This window comes from Helianthus annuus, chromosome 9, assembly GCF_002127325.2.
Source record: "Helianthus annuus cultivar XRQ/B chromosome 9, HanXRQr2.0-SUNRISE, whole genome shotgun sequence".
Classification (NCBI taxonomy): Eukaryota; Viridiplantae; Streptophyta; class Magnoliopsida; order Asterales; family Asteraceae; genus Helianthus; species Helianthus annuus.
The window spans coordinates 87,692,954-87,715,061 of record NC_035441.2 but is presented as its reverse complement, the minus strand read 5'-3'; the positions used below and the strand labels follow the sequence as shown (position 1 = coordinate 87,715,061).

Below are 22,108 nucleotides of genomic sequence, written 5' to 3'. Positions count from 1 at the left end.
AAAATTTTGGTTATTTTATGTAAATTAAACTCGTGAACTCATCAACCTTATGCTGACATAAATGTGTTTTTTTAGGTGCTTAATGACTTCAGAATTTGAAAATGGGTTCTTGGCAAACTACGGACATGTGTTTTGGTATAATAATAACGTGTGTTATGGTCCACATGTTGGAAACCATTTAAATTTAAACAATCTTCAACTTTTATTTGGGGTGACTATAAAACTCCTTTTAAACTACCTTATGTCCAATGCATTATTATCTATGTGTGATGACCATGGCGAAATTCACAAGGATGAAGTGACTATATCTTGACTCATAATGTACAATTCACACAGAAAACTAACATATACGGCTATAATAATCATATCTTCTTTTATCATCTTGATTCTAAGTTGACCAAACTTTCAAATTGGAACATATGTATCTTCTAATAATCTAGCATTTATCCCTTCTTCTCCATCCAAAATCTCTACTTCAATGTTGTTCATGCCCGTATCAGATTTAACCACATTTTTTCTTGATGATTCAAGAGTGACATCTCTTCTACTACTTTCACCATTATCTGGTGATAGTGATGAGTTGCTACTACTTTGATGATCTTCGAGTGCATCATGAGTTTTCTTGCTCAAACTAACATTATCCGTTTCATTGTTTTTTGATGATTTCCTATCAACAATTTTGTTCCTCGAATTCGAACCTAAATGTGTTTTAGGCGATATCCTATTCACGCTTGTCTTTCGCAAACTAGGACCTGAATGTTTTTTCAAGCTCTTATTTTTTGATGAATTCCTACTTACACTTTTATCTCTTCCAAATGTAACTTTTCTCTTGATGCTTTTTATCTTTGATTTTGATCTATAACTTGTTTCTTCATGGTGACTTTCATCCTCCCAATAATCATCTTCATTATATAAACTTTCTGAAGATGAAGTGCCACATCTATCTTCATCATAACTATTCTTGTTATGTTTTGTTCGCATATGGTAGTGTTGTTCATCCTCATCTTCAGAATCACTACAGCTATAATCATCATCTTCCGCCTCTATCGATGATGACGATAAACATGACGAATGATTTTCCGCATTTGGATCATTCGTTGAAGCGGTAGTAGGATCCTTTTGTGGTTGTGGTTGCGGTGGTGGAGCCATGGCGAGGAAGCTAAGTGCAGCCACCACATCTGAGATCATTGGTCGAACGGATGGGTCGTCTTGTACACACATGGCAGCCACCCCAACTGCTTGATTTAAACTTTTATCTGGAAATGATCCTTCCAATCGTGGATCAACCATTTCGGGAAACCTTTTTGGATCCTTAAAATAGGGTTGTGCCTGATTTGAACAAAGCAAAACCCGATTCAATGAATGACAATACATATGTGTTTTAAGATTATACTAGTGATTTCATTTATCTTTTAGACAATTATTAAAAAAATGAGTAATTTTTTTTAAAATCTTTGGAAAAATGTCGATGATGGCCAGCCCAGCTGGTCGGAGGCGGGAGGGTTTACACCTTAGGGTGGTTTCCGCCCGGGCTAGGTCTCCGGTTCGATCCATGCACTTCACGAAAAAATTCCCCGTGACGGTTTGAAAGGAGGACACCGGTGTGTGGGTAGGGATTCGAACTCGGGACCCGGGGTTGTCTAGGATTGTCTTCACCGCTGAAACACACCTTTCAAAAAAAAAAAAACTTTGGAAAAATATGAAAATTTTAAGTTATTTCACACTTAAATACGTAGAAAAAATATTTTCACACACAACTGTAAATACATATAGAATCTCTAAGAAATTTTCTAAGCCAATCAAGTGCATAGAATTTGTCATGACTCATAATATAATAGATTTAGTAAATTGATCACAACATTTGATCATGGGAACAATTTATTATTTTTTTTTCTTATGCTTTAAGTTGCAAATATTTTCCAAATTTGAGTTTCTTATGAATTTTTATTTTTTATTCTATAAAATGTTATAATTTTCACATACTTTATAGATAAAATTACAGATAACGTTCTTTACGTTTATATAACATTGCAGGTCTCATCTTTTAATTTTAAAAGTCATGCTAAACATCCTTTATGCTTACTTTTTTGTAACAATTACGTCATTTACGCTAACTACTAATTCAGTTACTTTTTTTAAATGAAAATTTTACCTCTACCCTAAAATGCTAAATTTGTAATTTCATACGTGTTTTCTTTCCTTTACCTTTCTCTTTATTTTTTTTCTTTCTTTCACATTTCTTTTTCTTATATTCTTTACATCACTTTTATTTAATAAATTATACTAATCAGGGGCGGATTTAGCATGGTTTCATGGGTTCCCAGGAACCCATTCGATTCGAAGAAAATGGAAAAAATTAGTGTAAACCTTGTATGATTTGGGAAAAATAATGAAAATTAATGAAAAACTACCAAAAGTAACCCACTGGAATCCGACCCTGAATCCGCCACTGAATTACTAATGCTAAATTAATCGAGCCGTGGGTCTCATAGGAAACAACCTTTCTATTCCTACGAGGTCGAGGTAAAGCTGTCTATATGTTACCCTCCCCAGTCCTTACCTTTGTTTTGCTATTGGTATGATTTACTGTGTATGATGACGATGATGATAAATTAAGTAGTTAATCATTTTTTAATTAAAATATGACTTTCAAATTAGTTTTTTATTTTTTTATTTTTTTATTTACATTTGTTTACTTTTTCTAATTTTTCATTCAAAGCAAATTAAATACTTATTTGGGGTATATGTGGATTGAGTCGAGCCTAAGCTCACCTAAGGTTCATCTCGAGTCCTTTTGTACTTCCTAATATTATATACTAGTATTTAACTTGAGTCAAAATTTTATTCTAACATAGTCTTTTATTACATAATAATATCTAATTAAGTTAAATAATTGTAAAAGGTTACTTATGCCAAAGGTTTTATCAGTTTATGTGGATCTAGGGTCACATATAAATTTAAGTTAAATTTTTGATTTGGGTAATTATGATAAATAGTAAAGACAACAAAAAAAATACCTTAAAGAGTTTTGAACCATGACACCCTTAAAAGAAGTACGTAATTTGTTTTAAATGTAAATTTACATCATGAAAACTGTGCAATATTGGACTCGCCTCGACCCATTTACACCCCTAACACTATTACATAATTTGTATTAAATATAAAATTTAATAACTGGACAAAACTAAACTAATTAACCACAATAATTATTTACTAAAATAAAAATCTATATTGAAATTTATATAATTAAAAAAAGAGATGAAGAAGAAAGAAAGAAAAAAGTTTAAAGAAAAAGAAAAAAAAAACAATTATGAAAATTACAAATTTAGTCCTGAATTGTCACTTTTAAAAAATCAAATGAAGTTTTTAACAACAATTAGTGTAAAGGACATATTCTGTTACAAAAAGTTAACATAAAAGATGATTAGTGTGATTTTTAGAGTAACAGGATATAACCTGCAATTTTATATATGGGTAAAGAACGTTTTATGTAAATTTGGCTACTTTATAATTTGCATAGTGTGTTTTTTCACACGTTTTTATATGATATTAGACGTATAAAAAGACAACCGAGCATTACCCATTTGGTAAGATTCTGTTCGTCCATTGGGAGAGTGGTGTCTAATGCTTTTCTTCCGGTAATGAGCTCGAGTAGAACAACCCCAAAACAGTAAACGTCGGATTTTGGTGTGAGTTCACCATTTTGTTCATATTCAGGAGCGCAACCAACAGTAGACACCATCCTTTGTTGCATAGTATTACCAGTGTCGATTTCAAGCCTCACAAGCCCGTAATCTGATAGCTTTGGTTCTAAGTTTTCATCTAGCAAAATGTTTGGAGATGTGAAGGTGCGATAAAGAATGGGTGGATTCGTCTTCTCGTGTAAATACTCAAGAGCTTGTGCAGCTCCTGAGGCTATTTTCATCCTTGTGACCCAATCTAACGGCTCTTTCTCTGGTGGAACCTCTGTCAATGAAATGAAAAACCAGTTCAAAACATCATAATAAAAATGTATTACCGGCATATATCAAACTTAACTAGAAAAAAACTCTACATAAAAGGACTTTAACTAATGGGTCTTTTTACATATTTTTCCCTTCCTAAGAGAGCTTATTACATATTCACCCAATCAAAAAATTCAATTACATATTTCTTTGTTAAGAAATTACCCATTTACCCTTATGTCATTCCCATTATCCCAAAATCAAACAACCGTCTCCTCTTCCCTCTTCTCCTGGTAAACATCATGACGACAAAACCCTGCACATCCAAACCACGCCCTCTTCGCAGATTCAAAGGATTGTTTCTTCTCACATGTAATTCGCAAAAGAAAGCAAGAAGAAATTAAAGCAGTTTTCATAACTTTTTTTAGTATAATTGAGTTTGTTGGTGTAAGATTTGATTTAAAAAAGTTAATTGTAATATGAATACTTTACATATCATTGTATTCAGTATACTTTGTATTTGGATTTTGTTTCTCTTTATATGATGGGAATAGTGGTCTTGTAATCCTTATAATACGCTAGTATGCGATGATGCGCATGGTATTGTTTATATGCATATGCTATGATAGCAAATCGTTTTTCTTCCATGTTATATGCTAGTGCCATTACAATTTTTAAATTTAGATTATATGTTGTTGCTTCTTCTTGATATATCACATGTTGTTAGTTGATTCCATATTGGTTGTGTATAACATGTTGTTGGTTGATTCCATATTGATTATAAGGCTAGACGATATGGGGATCGTCCCTCACCCGTCCAACACCTGCGACGGACCGCACACCATCCTGCCTCACCTGTCCTCGTCCTCACCGTCTAGTGTTGGACGTTGGCGACGGTCGCTAAAAGACAAAACCCACCCCTTTTTAATTCTGTTTCCTCTGCAAAAAAAAAAAAAAAAAAAAAAAATTTAATTGCCATAATTAGTGGGGTAGGATCATCCTTCCATTTCCAGTGTTTTGCCATGGCGGATCATCCTCTATAGGACTATGATGTGATGCCTACGTGGCGGATCATCCTCCAAGGGAGGATGGTCACCATACCGCATAGCCTAACGTGTTCGCGTTTTTGGAAACTTTATGTTTTTTGAGCAATAGATTAGGAATAGGGGTGTACATGAGACTGAGCGACTTGACAACTACTTGGATCGGCTCGATAAAAAGCTCGAACGAACCAAGCTTTAACGAGCCCAAGTCAAAGCCTCGTGCCTGAATTTTGACTCATATAGTTATCGAGCCCGAGCTTGAGCTCTAGCCACGCTTTGGCTTGTTTAAGCTATCGACACATGCTTGAGCTGAGCTTTTAGCTCGCATCAAATGTTCTTAAATTACTTCGAGCCTAGTTGAGCTCGATCTCTTGGTTTTTACTTTCGAGCCGAGCTCGAGCTTAAAATGGTAGGCTTGAAAGAAGCCAAGTTCGAGCCTAGTCGGGCTCAGCTCAGCTCACTTACAACCCTAATTATGAACAACAAGTGAGGATTGCATTTTTGAAACTTTGTGTTTTCTTTTTTTTGATCAGTTGATTATGAGTATTATTATATTGTTAGCAAGTAGAGATATTAGGGAAATACTAGAGATATTTGAGAAATATGTAATTGATCATATTTGCAAAGGATAATATGTAAATATACCTTTACTAAGTTCATTAAGGATAAAATAGTAATTCAATAAGAGTAATTTTAATGAAAAGGGTAAATATGTAATTGAATTTTTTTGATTGGGTAAATATATAATAAACCCACTTAGAAAAAGGAAAATGTGTAAAAAAAAAAAAAAAAAACCCTTAACTTCTATGATGATTGTGGGTTGGGAAAATGTACCCTTCTATAATTTTCAGCACACCTGTTTTGACATTATAAATGAAGGGAACAGGTATGTTTAGCTCAACGTTACCCTATATTTATTACGTGTTTTTGGTTCTCATAACACTTTCTATTACGCCCGGCAATAAAAACTCATTTGGGTATTTTGGGTCATTTAAAAAATGAAAATTGGTGAAACGATGGGTAAGAAAATAATTAAGGATGGGTCAGAATAAATTATAAGATACCTATTTAAAATAATTTGTAGATGTAAGATACAAACCACCACTTCATCATCATCATCTCCTTCTTCTTCATCACCTCCTCCCTCAGCAACAACAATGGCAGTAACAGACTTGTTCGCTGGTTATACCTCAACTACTTTGGGTATAGCAGTCGTTTGGTTCTCTTCTGGAATATAGTAGTGTTAGAATGGATGAGGTTCTATGATTCTGTCTTATGATTCTTGCTTTATAGACTTATAGTCTTGCTCCACTGGTGAAGAAACTGGAGATGACTGATAAGCTATGTGATAAGCTGCTTAATGGGAAGGATCAGCATCGTGAGATTGCAAGCATCGCTCTGAAGGCAATTTTCTTGGAAGCTCCTACCTCATCTGTTGCACAATCAGTTCTTGTTTCTGTTTCTCCAAAGTTGAGAGGAGGAATAACTAGCCCTGTGAGTATTTGAAGATTGATGGGGAAATGGACCAAATGGTGGAGAAGGTTGATTTTGATGTTGGGATGTGTGAAAATGAATTGGTGAAAGTGGGAATTGAGTTGGTGATAAGGCCATGTGTAGTCATAAAGCCCTTTTGTGGGCGTTATGCGACACGTGTCGTGCCACGTCACACAGGGGCTTTATGGGGCGTTATGTCACTAGAGCCCATAGTCATAAAGTCCTACCTCATCATAACCAAAGTGTAAAATGCAGGGACCAAAGTGTAAAATGCAGGGACCAAAGTGTTTTAATGCAGGGACCAAATTGTAAAATGCAGGGACCAAAGTGGAAAATGCAGAACAAATCCCCACCTTCTCGCGCCGCGAATTTTTTCACGCCTTTTGTTTTTTTTTGGTCATGGCGCCGGGGGGGGGGGGGGGCGGTGTGGGCGGCGCCATAGCGGCGCTATGGCCCTTGGTCGCGCCCCACTACGTATTGCCTAAGAAAAGTTAATGATATGATATTTGAAGTTCAGGTGTTTAATGAAATGTCTCATTGGATTTTTGGGGTTAATAGGATTGGTGGGAGTGAGAAAACTACTTTGGTTAGAGAGATTTGTAGAGATGATGAAGTAATAAAAAAGACTATGGGGTGTGGTTTGCTTAGTTTTTTTTGGAGACTATCCGCTACGTAGGTGTCACCTCATTATGGGTGGAGGACCATCTCTTTGGGGACTACCCAAGGGTGTGGAGGATAGTCCTCTCTCTCTTTTTTCTTATTATTTTGTTTGATTTAATTAAATAATTAAAAAAAAACTCTCTCTATCTCTCTCTATGTGGTGGCCTACCATTAACCATCAGCCAATCAAAAGCCTCGTCGCTTCCGTCTTCCTGCCGCCGTTTGCGACGTGACGAGCCCCAAGGGGGCGGTGTGCGACGTGGGGGACGAGCCGAGACGGGCAGGGGACGACCCCCACACCCCATGGTCTAAGGTTAATTTGCATCATGTTGTGGTCAAGATGAGTTGTAAGAGGAGCTATGGAGTGTTCCTAACCCTGGTAATCGAGTAACCGGTTCGTTTGAATCTGAAACTGGCGGACTTGTTTTGGTTTAGATGTTTTCTTTTTTAATGTTTTACAATTTTTAATTTTTAAATTTTTATTCTTTTTTTTGAAAATTTTTAGTTTTTATTATTTTTTTAAATGTTTTTTTATTTTTTTTATTTTGTTGATTTTTTTTTAAATTTTTTTCTTAATGTTTTTGATTTTTTTTATTTATCTATAGGGTAAATTACACTTTTCGTCCTTTATGTTTGTACCGAATTGCAATGGATAGCCTTTAACTTTAATAATTACAGTCACAATCCTTTATTTGGAAAACTCGTTACATCTTTCGTCCTTTAGCACAAACTAGGTTAAAATTTTTAGTTAAGTCTATTTATATAAGGGTACTTTGGTCTTTTTACCAATCTAATTAAAATATATTATAAATAAAACAAAAACAAAATTAAAAACTTATAAAATATACCTCACCAACCCTCATCTGTAACTTCACCATCTTCACCCGCAGAAGCAACAATATCCTCCTCCTCACAAACGCCGCCGCCGCCACCGTCCGAACAGATCATGAACGCTACCACTCCGGCCACTGACGACCACCCTACGCTGCCGTATTCTCGCGATTGCTCCTCCTCCTCAACGTTATCATCATCCTCATTGGAGTCCGTGACAATTGAGCGGCGCAATGAATACGCCGCCGTGTACCGATGGACGATCTTCAATTCCCCTATAGTTAAGACTCGGATATTATGGAGTAAGTATTTTGAAGTCGGAGGTTACGATTGTAGGTTGTTAGTGTACCCTAAGGGCGATTCACAGGCATTGCCTGGATATATATCGATATATTTACAAATTATAGACCCTAGAGGAACTTCCTCAACGAAATTGGACTGTTTTGCTAGTTATCGGTTAACTGTTGTAAACCTAACTGATGATTCAAAGTCTATACAACGTGATTCACCCACAGATTTTCGACGAAGAAGAAGTCGCACGGATGGTGTTATTTCACCCCATCTGCAGCGATTCTCGACGCGAAATCGGGGTTTCTAGTTAGTGATGATTGTTGTGTGGTTATCACTGCTGATATTTTGATATTGAATAAGATTGTTGTGTGAAGATGAGAAAGATATAGATTGGTAAAAAGACGAAAGTACCCTTATATAAATAGACTTAACTAAAAATTTTAACCTAGTTTGTGCTAAAGGACGAAAGATGTAACGAGTTTTCCAAATAAAGGATTGTGACTGTAATTATTAAAGTTAAAGGCTATTCATTGCAATCCGGTACAAACATAAAGGACGAAAAATGTATTTTACCCTTATCTATATTTTTAGCCTATCATGTCCAAATCTATCTTGACAAAAACCTATCTTAACCTAAACCCATCCTACCTTTTTTCTTAATAAACCCATTCTAACCCAAACGTATCCTAACCCATACCCATCTTAACCCATTACCCAAACGTTCCCAACCCACCCATTTTGTCACCTCTACCTTCTATACTATGTTAATCCACTTTCGTTACAAAAGAAACATTAAGGTTGTTAAGTTACTTATTGACTTTTATCACATACCCTTTCTCGTTGTCTAATTCATGTTTACTGACTATTTTAAGTTCAAATCAGTTGGGCAAGTCATTCACAAAACTCTCTTTTATCTATTTTAGATTATCCTAAGAAATGCCCATCCCTTTAGACCATAGGTAATGGTTAATGCCTACTAAGAGGCATTTTTCATCACATCATTATCATAATTCCCTTTTAAAAAAGGTGTAATGGTTAATGCCCATTTCATTTATTACTTTCCATTATTTTTCTTCTCTTTGGGCATTATTATAGAAATGCCCCTCACTCTTTATGCCCCTATAATACCCATGAGTAGTGGTGTAAGGGCATTATCAAAATCTTTTATGCCCTTTATAAAGCCCCATTACATATGGTCTTAAATCTTTAATGCCCATTTCATTCAATACTTTCTATTTCTTTCTCTTTTTTAGTTATTATTCTAGAAACGCCCCTTCTTTCATGCCTCATTTTTGATAAAATGCCTAAGTGAGTTTTCTTTCTCCTTTTTAGTTGTTTTGATCTAGCATCTATCCGCAATCTTCTTTCTTGATTTTTTTTTTTTTTATTGTTTTCCAGCTTCGTCTTTTTCTTCATTCTCTGGTTTGCATATCTTGTTGCAGTTTGACGTTTGGTCTCTAAAATAAAAGGTCAGTGTCTAATTTGTAATCTTTATCGAGCTGCAGATTTATGTACACTCTAATACCATATTGAAAATAAAAACAACTCCCCACTAATATTTCATAGATTGAGAAGGCATTAGATAGTGAGATTGAGTTATCTTTCTTAATTAAACATTTTGACTTTATCAAGACAAATTATACTACATGTACCTATCTGCTTATACTTAGAATTACCAACTACCTAATACTCCTAACTTAAAACCTTCTCTATATATGGTGGCTTGAGCTGACCATATAAGACTATGATATATTTACATGTTATTGTATAACTATAAGTATATAATTGAAACTTTTAATCCTATTTAATTAATTATCTCTACTTGTCATTATTGAGTGAATTTCAAATTATCTGTTTGTGCTTTGATAATTAATTAAAATGTTAGTACCAGTATAAAAAGAGTTAGAAAATACCATGCAGATGATTTTTCAATGAACCCATTTGCATGTATTCATAAACAAGAATCCTCTGATCTCCATCTGCGCAATATCCTATTAATTCAACAAGATTTGGATGTCGAAGACGACTCAACATCATGACTTCAGCAAGGAACTCTTTGTTCGCTTTCGTTCCATGTCTATCTAGCTGCTTAACAGCCACAACCTTCACACAAATAGTTTCGTTAACTAATGATATAAAAGCGTACTTTTTACATAGGCAAATTGGATTCTAATAATCGGAACTATGATCCATTAGCAAGTAATAATCCATTCGAACAATGTGACCAGTGCCACTCCTAACTTTACTAATAAGTGCAATTTCATTCTAACAGAAAAATAACTTCGTTGAAGCTAACGAGCAATTGATTGATTTTTGCCTCAATCAAATGTTGTAAATTGTTTAGGAACGGCATTGATCAAAGTTGGGGTGGACAAAGTTACTTCTCTGCTATAGTAGGATTGCTCTTAGCAACGAAAGACAAAATTATGAGTGTCATTTATCACTTCTTTGCTATATACAATTATCGGCCAATGGATCATAGTTTAGATTATTAAAACTTTTACCTATAACACAAAAGCGAAAACATGTTGACACTAGTAAATATCTATGTCACTAACCTGGCCAGTACCCTGGAGGGTTCCTTTAAAAACTTTTCCAACTCTATTCTCATCTAGTAGAGTTTCTCGTCGGAAATTTTTCGTGGCCATGGCCAACTCTCGGAAACCAAAATTACGGGCTGGGTTATCCGCAACTTCATTCGTTCCATTTATGTTGCTGGTAGCGCTTTCATGATTTTGGTTATTGGGTTTACTAGCGGGGACTGATGATGTATCCATAGTAATTACTGAAACCAAAATTACAAAATTAATTACAAAATTACTATAAGGAATGTATGAATGTGTGAATCTTTTAAACTATAAGGAATGTGTGAATCTTTTAAAAGAAAGAAACCAAAGATTTTATTTACGCCTCCATTATTCAAGATAATGAAGCAAAGATATATAAATTAATGATTGAGAATGTTACATGCTATTCCTATCAAAGGACATGTTTTTTATTGGTATTAAGGTGAGTTGACAAAGTGTCCATCCTAAGGCCGAACATAGTGGGGCGCCACATAGCGGGGAAAGGCAACATAGCGTCCCACAGCGCCGCCGCACACCACTACGGACGGCGCTATGGGGTCTGAATTTTGAATCCAGACGAAAATCATCACGCCGTTGCCCAACCTTCTCCACTCACACACACATATATACATACATATGTGTATAAATTGAAGGGGTTATATAACACCCTTACCACTACACCCTCTTTTGATATAAAGCCCCATAAAGCCCTTCGATTACGCATTTCGCCACTTGTCGCATAACGCCCCCAGAGGCTTTATATGTAAATTTAAAAGTAAGTTTAAAAGGTGTTTGTTAGTTGTCTTCTGAAAAGAAAAATGAAATAAGTTATTCATGTTTACTATTCCTGTTTTCTCCATACACTAAGGGGTCGTTTGGTTCAAGCAATGATTTGGATTTGGAATTGGAATTTGTATAGGAATTAGAATTTGAAGGAATTGGATTTGGAATTTAAACATTCCAATTGGAATCGGAAATTGTTGGAATTGGAATCTCAATTCCATGTTGCTGTGTTTGGTTGTCAAATGAATTGGAATCCATCACCCCGGCACCCACAAGCGCTAGTTCGGCTCGAGACGGTTCGGGTCGAAACGGTACGGGTTGAAACGGTACGGGTCGAAACGGTACGGGTCGAAACGGTGCGGGTCGAAACGGTGCGGGTCGATACGGTCGAAGATTCCAATGAATTTACTTTAATTCCTTCACAGATAGGAAGGATTTTGAATTCCTTTAGTTAAAGGAATTTGTAGGAATTCATGTCTAATTCCAATTCCAATTTCATTGTCAACTAAACATATGAAGATTGGAATTGGGATTCCAATTCCATCAAATTCTGTGAACCAAACATCTTAAGAGATGAAATTCAAATTCCAATTCCCTTAAATTCTATTGAATTCCTGCAAACCAAACGCCTCCTAAATATATTATAATCGAATTTGTTCAGACAGCCACCCGTCCCACTCACACATTAGTCACCCGATCGAGTGGCAATCCGATCGGATAGTCATCCGATCGGACAGCCATCTGATCCAGTGACTGATCCGACACTTTGAGTACCTCTTCTTTTGATCCATATCAACATTTTATGCAACCTTTTTAGGATACAAAAGGTGACTAATTTATCTCCCTAAAAGGTCATGCCTTTTGGTTACACATAATGTAGTAAAATAGACCTGCATGAGTGCACTGTTTGTTGGTCGATATTTTGATATAGTGCACTATCTGAATAAACATAACTTGAATGATGGAAACACTGTTGATGTTGTTGTAGTTAATGATGGGGAAACTAATGATAACAAACAAGGATGTAATTAAATCTATCAAAGCAAATTATTATTTAGTTGAAAAATCATTTTATTGATAATGATTCACGAGTTGCCAATGATGTAAGAATGGAATATATGAATGATTATTCCTCAATGACGTTTTATGGATAATGATGGAGAATTTTGATAATGATGTTAGTTGGCTTGTGGGTGTGGCTTGGTGCCCCCGCCACCTCATAAACTTTAGTGCCCCCATTTAGTTAAATCACTCCGTCTACGCTAAAGGGGGCGCCATCCTTGGCTTCCGCCAAAGGAGTAACACGCGCGAGAGATGAAATCAAGGGGCCCCACCTAATGTAAACCAATCAGTTTATTTATCTTTTTTTAATATAGTTAAAAAGGGGCTTTATAAGAGACGTTATTACACACCGTGTAAGTTAGCGATAAAACCCGTTGCTTATGTGTCGGCTACGTCATGGCCGGCCCTGAGGGTGGGCGGGGAGGACCACCGGCCAAGGCCCGATATTTCGAAGACCACGTTATTTAAAAAAAATCGGATATGTATGTGTAAAAAAATAAATTAATAGGGTATACTCATACAAACACCAACATAGGCCCACTTACAAAACTATTTTTATGGTTTAGATTAGTTATTAGCCCATTGGCATTAGGTTTATAGACCTTTAGTGAGCCCAATACCCAAATTCATTAAGGGCTAAGGACACGTTTTTTCGAGCTCGAACAGGGTACACGAATTCTCAGGGCCGGCCCTGTGCTACGTGGTGCTTATGTGGCGTAATAAAGCCCCAATGGCTTTAAACCGCACCATCTAGCCTTATTGACTTTAGATGACGTGTATAACTAATAATGTTAGTTTTTTATTTTATAGATACTAGGTTTGGACTTCGTGTATTAAACGGGTTAAATAAATATAATTTTATATACTAAATTATAAAAAAATATATCTTTAGAAATCTCGTTTATTACACGGGTTAAACAAATATAGTTTTATATACTAAATAAGAAAAAAATTATATTTTTAAGAACCCTGTAAACTATACTGAGTAAATGTAATTCTATATACCAAATAATAAAAAAATATCTTTAAAAACCCTGTGTATTACATGGGTTAAATAAATGTAATATTGTATACTAAATAATAAAAAAGTTATATCTTTAAAAAAATCATTGGTCTTGTACGGGTTGAATAAATCTAATTTTATAGACTAAATAATAAAAAAAGTCATATCTTTAAAAACACAGTGCATTACACCGGTTAAATAAATGTAATTTTGTATAGTAAAAAATAAAAAAAAAAACATAGATTTATATAATTCGAATTTGAATATGTTATTGGATTTGGTTCAAAAATCATAATTTTGATTCAATTTAATTCAAATTGATTACAAATCCAATTAAAAAAATCAAAAACAAAATTAAATTATTCGCTTCTATTCCTATTTAGTGTTTTATTCAAAATTTGGTCTAATATCTAATAAGTTATTTTGTGTATTTTGTTTGTAGTTTTAATTTTTGATATCAACGAATTATTGTTTTTTTAACTTTAAGATTATTGTTTTGTGTCATTTATAAAAAAATAACTTAAATTAACAATTTAAATTTTAAGATATTATTTTATTAGAAAAATAGAAAGATTATATCCGACATTGAAAATAAGATGAGATATAATATTAATTTATTATTTATTTAACTAATATAACAATTACGTTTGAAATATTTTAGATTAAATCATTATAGAGAGATATATTATTCTTAAAATAAAAGCCAGACTAAATACATTAATTTTTTACTTTTAAAGTTGAGGTTTTTTTATTACAAATTAAAAACATAACATAAGATAATTTTTTTTTTTTTACAAAAATATAAGTCTATTAAATAGCAATAGTATGTTATCATTAATTTAGGTTTTGTCCAATTTGATTAGGAGAGAGAGACAAATAAGTTTTCAAGAAAATTAAAAGAAATAAAGGAAATCGCACATTTTGGTAAATATTTTTTAAAAGTAGTCAAAAAGGTAAATATTTTTTGTAACTACACTAGATTGTGAAAAAACTCAGAATAGATTTGTATTATTTGAAGCTCATTTTTTTTTTACTTTATAATTAAATAAATAAATATCTTTGTGGTTCACCAACATAGCTGAACATGAGTAATATCGTGTTAGTTTTATTAATGAATGACCGCCAACAGTAAATTTAAATTCATTTATGTACTTGTATGCATTTGGATGAAAGTTAAATGTAGCAGTATAAGCATAATCTAATTGATATTTGTTCGCTTCCCACTACCTGTTTTTTATTGTCTAACTAAGAATATATTTTCATTTTCAAACATGATTAAAGTACCATTTGCTAGATTGAAATGAATGAAAGATTGAAACTTTTTCCATCGCGAATTTCTTTTTTTTTCCTTACACAATTAAATATACTAAGAAAACATGTTAAACTATTTTAGAATCTAATCGGTTATTTTACAATTGTCATAATTAACTAAATATAAATAAAATATAACCAACTATTTTTAACAATACAAAATATATACTAATCAATAATATGTCAATAATTTCGAGAACCACTTTAACTCTTATACAACTCAATATATAAACTTATTAGCATAAATGTATATTTCAATACGGTTAGGATCTTTTAATATATTCTATTTAATGTTTTTTTTTTTTTTGAAAAACTTATGAGCATACGCTAAATAATCTAGGTATACATATTTTTATACGTTGAAATAAAAAATATATATATAGGGAGATAAAGTTAAAGTAAGAGTTGGCAGAGATAAATAAACTTTTTTTTTTTAATTTTATTATTTTCTTAAATTTGATTATGTCATTCTCGATAGTATATAGCTTCTAAACTAAAAAAGCCCATATACATACGTGTGTGGCCACACTCACTTATCATTATCTAATTAAGGTAAGTTAATTAGGTTTTTCTAAATATTAATTATACTTATAAAAGGTTAGGAGTTGTGTGCTATACAACTAAAGGGATAGAAGTTCAAATCATGCAACTTACACATGATATTGGTGTACTTGTGTTAGAAAGTTTAGGGGGTTGTTAAAAAAAGTTACCAATGTTTGAATATTGCATTTTTCTTTAATATAGTGTTGTTGAAGGCAGGGCCGGCTCAACCATTTTGGTGGCCTAAGGCGAAGTAAAATTTTGTGGCATTTTTCCTAAAAAAATGTATGTAATTGAAAGTTAAACTTGAAGGGTCCAAGTGTAATTATTTGAAAGATTGTGTTAAAATTTAAAAAATAAGAAAAAAAATGTTGAACAAGGGATTAGAACCTGAGTATAACAAACATCCATAAATACACAAAACCACTACACTACCAACCATCAATTTGTTGATAACCCACACCCTAAATCTTTTATAAATGGAATGTGGTTTCATCAAATAATGGAGGCCCTATAGTTTTGTTGGCCCAAGGCCCAAGCCTCATTTGGCTTACCCTTGGGCCGGCACTGGTTGAAGGGTATTAATAAGGTACTATAAAGTTACAAGGTTTATTTAATTATTTTGACAAATTATCTGAAATCAAGAAGACTGCAGTCGTGAATGATTGAAAAAATAACCTAAAACACATAATCCAAGTTCTTACATTCGTTATTCGTTCCATCAAAATAGTTTCTGTCATTGGATATGTTTATTCCGTCATAAACAGAATGCACCAAGACATCATAATTTCTCTCATTATGAATTAACAAATAATTGTAAATATGGATCGAATCTCTTAAAGAACAAAAGGTGGTAATTAGTCTCTCCTATTGTCTTATATTTCAAAAATACTTTTATCATAAAAAACATGCATGCGGAGATACATACCTGGAGGTTGAGAAGTGGGGTGTCCTTTTGGTTGTGCGTCACGCAAATCCTCTTGTTCTTTGATATCTGATTCCTTGCTTCCGAAGCAGGGCAGACAATTCATATCTCATGCTCACATATGTTATCTCTATCATGAATTATAAACGACCCACGAATGAAGATTCGTTCAAACAAATTGCACCGAGTTGTAAACCAATGTTTCTATCTGTTTATCTTTAAAGCTCAAATCATATATATCAGAAGTTAGTCATTTCGTAATGACATTGTAAACATGGAAATGTGAAGGAATTTTTCTTGACTGGACAAAGGAGGGGATAGGGTCCTCCATGCTCCGAATAGAGGGACTTGCAGGAGGACCCCCCGAATGCAGGAAAGCCATAAAGAAAGACATTTGGAGAGGACAAGAATTACATGGCTTTGGGAAAGCTTTTGGATGGAGGAAATTGTAGGGTTACAAATAGCCTTTGCTGTTTTATTTTCCTAAAATAGGTAGGTAGTGAAGATATACGTGTTCTCATTTGGGAAGACTGTTTCATGTGAGAAAAGAGAGAATAGAATTCATTTTTAAATAATTGGAAATATAAGAAAACCGTTAAAATACGTCTATAAATCTATCTTAAAGTTAAAAAAATAAAAAAAATACATGTACAAATTTTATTTATTTATACAACTAATTCAATTATATACACACTACCAAGTGTGACGCTAAGTTGGGGCCCTGACCCCCTTTTTTTTTGCTTGTAAGTATAAAGTTTACCGAATATTTTAGAAAAACATGTACGAATTGAGTACACTCTCCCCTATTTTTTTCTTTAAAACTTTTGGCCTCCATATTTAAAAGTTCAAGATTTGCCAAGACTGTTAGAGCCTATAACAACAGACCTCATATGTCATCGCTATAGCCTATCACGTGTTGTCACTACAGACCTCATATGTCGTTGCTATAGCATATCACGACGACACCTTGTCACAAACAGAGTTGTCAGCATTAAGTTTTGGCTAAAAGGTGCAATGTTCGTCGCTACAACGACACATCATTATGATAGTTCTAATTTTTTTTAAAAAGATTTGGTTTCTTGGTTTTTTGGCAGAATATTTAAATACAAAACCTGTTCAATTCTAATATACATAACCATAAATCTTAAATGTTAAATTTTAATACTAACCAAGATGATTAAAATAAAAAAATGTAGTCACAAATCTTATACAAACACGATACCGAGAAAACACATCTTTTAGAAACACATCTATTGTGACCTATTGCCACAATATTTTTTTGATTCATGTGACCAAACACATCTTTTAGAAACCTTTAGTCACACTTGTAATTTAAAACGTGACATTCACTAGCCACATTCACAATAAGTTTTAGTAATGTGACTAAAACATAATTTATATGGTCACTTGCGAATTTGTGTGACCAAAACTATGGTTATTAGTCACTTATAAATATTTATGTGTGGCTAAAAGAAAAATATGGCTATAACTAATCTTTGGTCACATCTTAGTCGTTTGACGTGACCATCCACCCTACACCTGCAATTGGACCCTAATCCATCACCTGCTGCTATAAGTTCAACTTCATCGCTTATCCAGTATTAGAAAATTTTGATAATATCCAATATCCATAGTTCATCAACATCGGTTAAAGCTCGTCTTGGTTTGGTAGTTAGGTGATTTACACCAAAAATTTTAAGAAAATTAGGTTATAGAATTAGAAACCTAATAACCGAAATTACCAGTTGTGAATTTAGTTTTGTTCGTATGTAGTTTTATAGGTTTTTCTGAATTTAGTTCGGCCGCGAGTTGTCGAATTACTTTGAGGTTTGAAATTAGGGCTTGCAATTATGTAGAATTTTTATTTGTGGTGTCGTATTATGAATCTTTCCAGGTATTATGATGTTGGGCTTCACATGTATATGATTGAAGATGTAGATATATATGAATCTTTATGTATTTCCATATTGTATGTAGAACTGCGATTATTGCTGTAGTGTGATTTTGGATGTTCAACTTTTCTTTAGTCAACTTATCTGAGGGAATGCCTCTGAATAAATAGTTTGTTAGTTTCGATGTTAATGCCTGCAAATTATTCAATCTTATGTGGTTATGATAATGTTGAGATAGTGTTAACTTGTCTGGTTGGGGACATTCAGTTTTTTTTTTATATTGGTTTTTAATAAATTCGAATGATATCTTGAATCTTCATGTGTGTATTACTGTCAACTCAAGGTGTGTTAATCATATTTAGTGATTGATATGTGTGTATAACAATTTTCTTTTCTATGTAGACCCGTGAAAAGTGTTGCATGCATTGTAGCTGGAACTTCAAAACTGCTTTTAGTTAATGACAGAATCCGGTACAACCTTCTTTTATGATTTGTATATTACGTTACTATGGATTAGCATGACGAAAAGAACATTTGATGAATTACTCAAGGATGCCTAATACAAAGCTTTGGTTTTGACTCTCTTTTTTCATGCGAAGGTGATTAAAAGCCTTATTTCAGGCTCAATGATGGATTGCAACAAAGAGGAAGCAATGAAGGCCAAACAACTTGCAGAGAAGATGATGGAGATCAAAGACTTCTCTAGGTCCCTAAAGACTGCACTCAGGGCCCAACCACGCTTTATCCTGAACAAGAAAACATTTCTCAGTTAATTTTGGTATGTGAAGTACATTGTTCCGCTGAGAAGAATCATACGACACTGATAAGGACTGGTATGTTGTGACAACTCGTATTTCTGGACCTATCGTTGTGTTTAATGTAATATGTATGAACTCTATGTGACAAGTTGATATGTTGGTTTTAATGAATAAGTGTATATGTTATGTGATTTTGTGTAACGTATGTATGTAATGTAATCGCACAAGCCCATTCGGGCCACACTATTTGCACTCGAAACCCAAGGGCAACCCATGAAGGGCTCAGCCCACTCCCTTAGCTCGCATAACACCTAGGGTGTTAGTATAAATCCTACATTTCACCAAAACACATAAAGTTTAGCAAACCCTACTCTCTCTTTCTCTCCTCTCGAAGCCGACGGCAACATCTCCCTCCCCATCGAAGACTTTCTTGTTCGAATCCCCCTTCGTTCTACCTTCTAACCGGTTAGTGATTATTGTTTTGTTGGATTATATTATGGTTGCCATGATTTTATGTGATAGCTAGGATGTTTGTATGATTGATCAATGATTCGTAATGTTGTACTAATGCATGAATAAGCGGTGTATGATTGAACCGAACCTACATGACGATTGTGAAACTTGTGTTGATTTGATGATGCTCATATGAATAGGATCTGCATGATATTGACCGAAAATCAAATAGATGTTAATCGGCCATCATGTTTCTGTTTCTCAGATTGTTTGCTTGATGATAGTTTAAAGATTATAGATGTTGTTTATGCTTCGAATATGGTTAGGGTTCATAAGGAAATTATTGATGAAAACCATGATTTGATCGATTAAGGTAAAGATAGAAACTGTTGGAATTAGTCTTGCAAAATAAATGGAAACTAGGTAACTGATTGCATAATTTTCGGGATAATGAACTGATCGCACAAGACTCCCTTGATTGCACAAGACCAGATCATACAAGATCTGATCTGATCGCACAAGGCAGTCGCACAAGATAGGTTGGGGTACAATTGTTTAAGCACAGAGTACAACTTAGAAAATGCATGATCGCACAAGACAAGTGGATCGCACAAGGTGGTGCCGATCGCACAAGTCTTGGGCCACACACATCTGTTGAGTCTTATTATGCTGTTGGGCCTTAAAGCCCAATGTCCAGTCGCACAAGCTGTCCTGGATCGCACAAGATTGGACGGACCACACAAGTTGATTCGGTTTATTTGTTTGGGACGTGTACATGTTGGGTTACTTAAGATTATTGGGCCGGGTATGTTTTAGATTGCACAACCCGTTGTAAGTCGCACAATGTTGTGCTGGACGCACAACAGGTCAAGCCGGGTATGATTGGGCTTCAATTGGTGAATCGCACAAGGCTGTTGGGCCATTAGACTTGTGCGAGCCCAATTATTTGAGTCGCACAAGTTCGGATATGTTATGCACTTGACTGTTAACGTGTTGAATATGCTTGCCATGATTATTATGTGTTGTAACCTGTTAGTTTATGCGTAAAACTTATGTGCACTACTTGGACCTAGATCTGACTTGTATGGTAACCATGCTAGGACGTGGTTGACCATATATAGTTCAAGTGACCTTTTCGTGTATCTGCTGAGCAAACCAAGGTGAGTTCACACTTTCTACAAGGCATGGGATTCCCGGTGGTCGGGAATGGGTAAAGGATTTAATCGGAAACTACGTGACCTCCTGGTTTGGAACACGTACTACATCCTCTTTATTGAAGGGTGATAACATGTACTAAGGATTTAATCGGAACCTGCGTGATCTCCTGGTTTGGGGACACGTACCACATCCTCTTTATTGAAGGGTGATAACACTGATACTAGACCAAAATCTCTATCATGAAGTCCCTCATTTTATATCGACTTAATCGCCGGGCCAATGGTGAGTGGGTCATTAGTTAGATAGCGCTATTTAGGTTTGACAAGCCTCACATCGTGCCGCAGAGGACGGGCGTGAACTAATGGATCTGGGCATTAGTCAATGATGATAGACATTGACGTCAGGGCACCAACTTACTTTAGTCAGTGGTCGATATGGTAACTGGTCTAGTGGTTCACATGGGGAAGCCCCCACTGGTTATGGATATGGTTTGGGAAACTGGTTAACTTATAGTTTACGAATGAACACATGGTTTTGGAACCACCTTAAAACGAATACCAACTGTGAACTCGCTCAACTTTGTTGTTGACTCGTTGTTACATGCCTTGCAGGTCGTTAGAGGTTTAGCTGGAGCTTGCACGAGCAGGAGGAGTCGTTGTGGGACATGGACCGTTGTGTGCCATGTTGAACTTTATGAACTTTAAACTATGTTTTGGTTATTAAAACTTTACTATGCTTCCGCTGATTACTTAAACGTGTTTGATTACTTTTGGACACTAATTATATTGTGGTTGGTTGTATTATTTAATTTCATTGTTCAATATGATTGGTGGCTTGATTCTGGTCATGTCACGCTCCCTGCGGTGATACTCCGCTTGTTGATTTTGGGGGTGTGACAGATTGGTATCAGAGCCATTGGTTATAGTGAACTTGGTTTTAAAAAGGAAAATCTTTTTGGTAAAACTAGACTATAACCTGAACAGTGCTCATCGATCCACAACGACGCTTCGCTCCACGTGCAAGACTCGATATTATAGGCGATATGGTTTATGTTTATATTGTCTGCTTGTTAGTTCACATAGTGCATTGTTTATAGTATGCTTAGCTAGCATAACAACTGTTGTTTGAACCATGTGTGCTTACTCTCTTCTGTCACTCCACACTTGCGCACTTTCGCGACACCTTTCTCACTTATGCTTTCATTGATGTGAAGATCATGAGTGGACATTTGAACTTGACTCAAGCCCAGTTGACGGCTCTTATCAATGAACGAGTTGCTGAGGCACTCGCAGCAGCCCCTGCAGGAGGTATAACCTGCCATTTCGACCTATCCTAGGATGTTTGGATCCTACACTCGCGAACCAACTCTTGTTCTTAATCTTGTCTTTACTTT

At 34.7% G+C, this 22,108-nt stretch overlaps 1 protein-coding gene across 1 annotated transcript; it reads right to left on the bottom strand.

Moving 5' to 3' along the window:
* Positions 1 to 276: 276 nt before the first annotated feature.
* On the bottom strand, positions 277 to 16,580 carry LOC110877714 (probable serine/threonine-protein kinase PBL24). The gene is made up of 5 exons (XM_022125906.2): positions 16,458 to 16,580; positions 10,822 to 11,048; positions 10,177 to 10,366; positions 3,581 to 3,966; positions 277 to 1,329 (listed from the first exon to the last, which is right to left on the bottom strand). The coding sequence occupies exons 1-5, from the start codon at positions 16,558 to 16,560 to the stop codon at positions 406 to 408; spliced, it is 1,830 nt and encodes a 609-aa protein (XP_021981598.1). The 5' UTR covers positions 16,561 to 16,580; the 3' UTR covers positions 277 to 405.
* Between the last annotated feature and the right edge of the window lie 5,528 nt (positions 16,581 to 22,108).

Excerpts from the sequence above, each read along its gene's own strand:
- LOC110877714 (XM_022125906.2), bottom strand. The coding sequence starts at position 16,560 with ATGAATTGTCTGCCCTGCTTCGGAAGCAAGGAATCAGATATCAAAGAA. Across the intron at positions 11,049-16,457 it reads CCCCACTTCTCAACCTCCAG|TAATTACTATGGATACATCA; the intron begins GTATGTATCTCC and ends TTTTGGTTTCAG. Across the intron at positions 1,330-3,580 it reads AACAGAATCTTACCAAATGG|GCACAACCCTATTTTAAGGA; the intron begins GTAATGCTCGGT and ends TGTTCAAATCAG.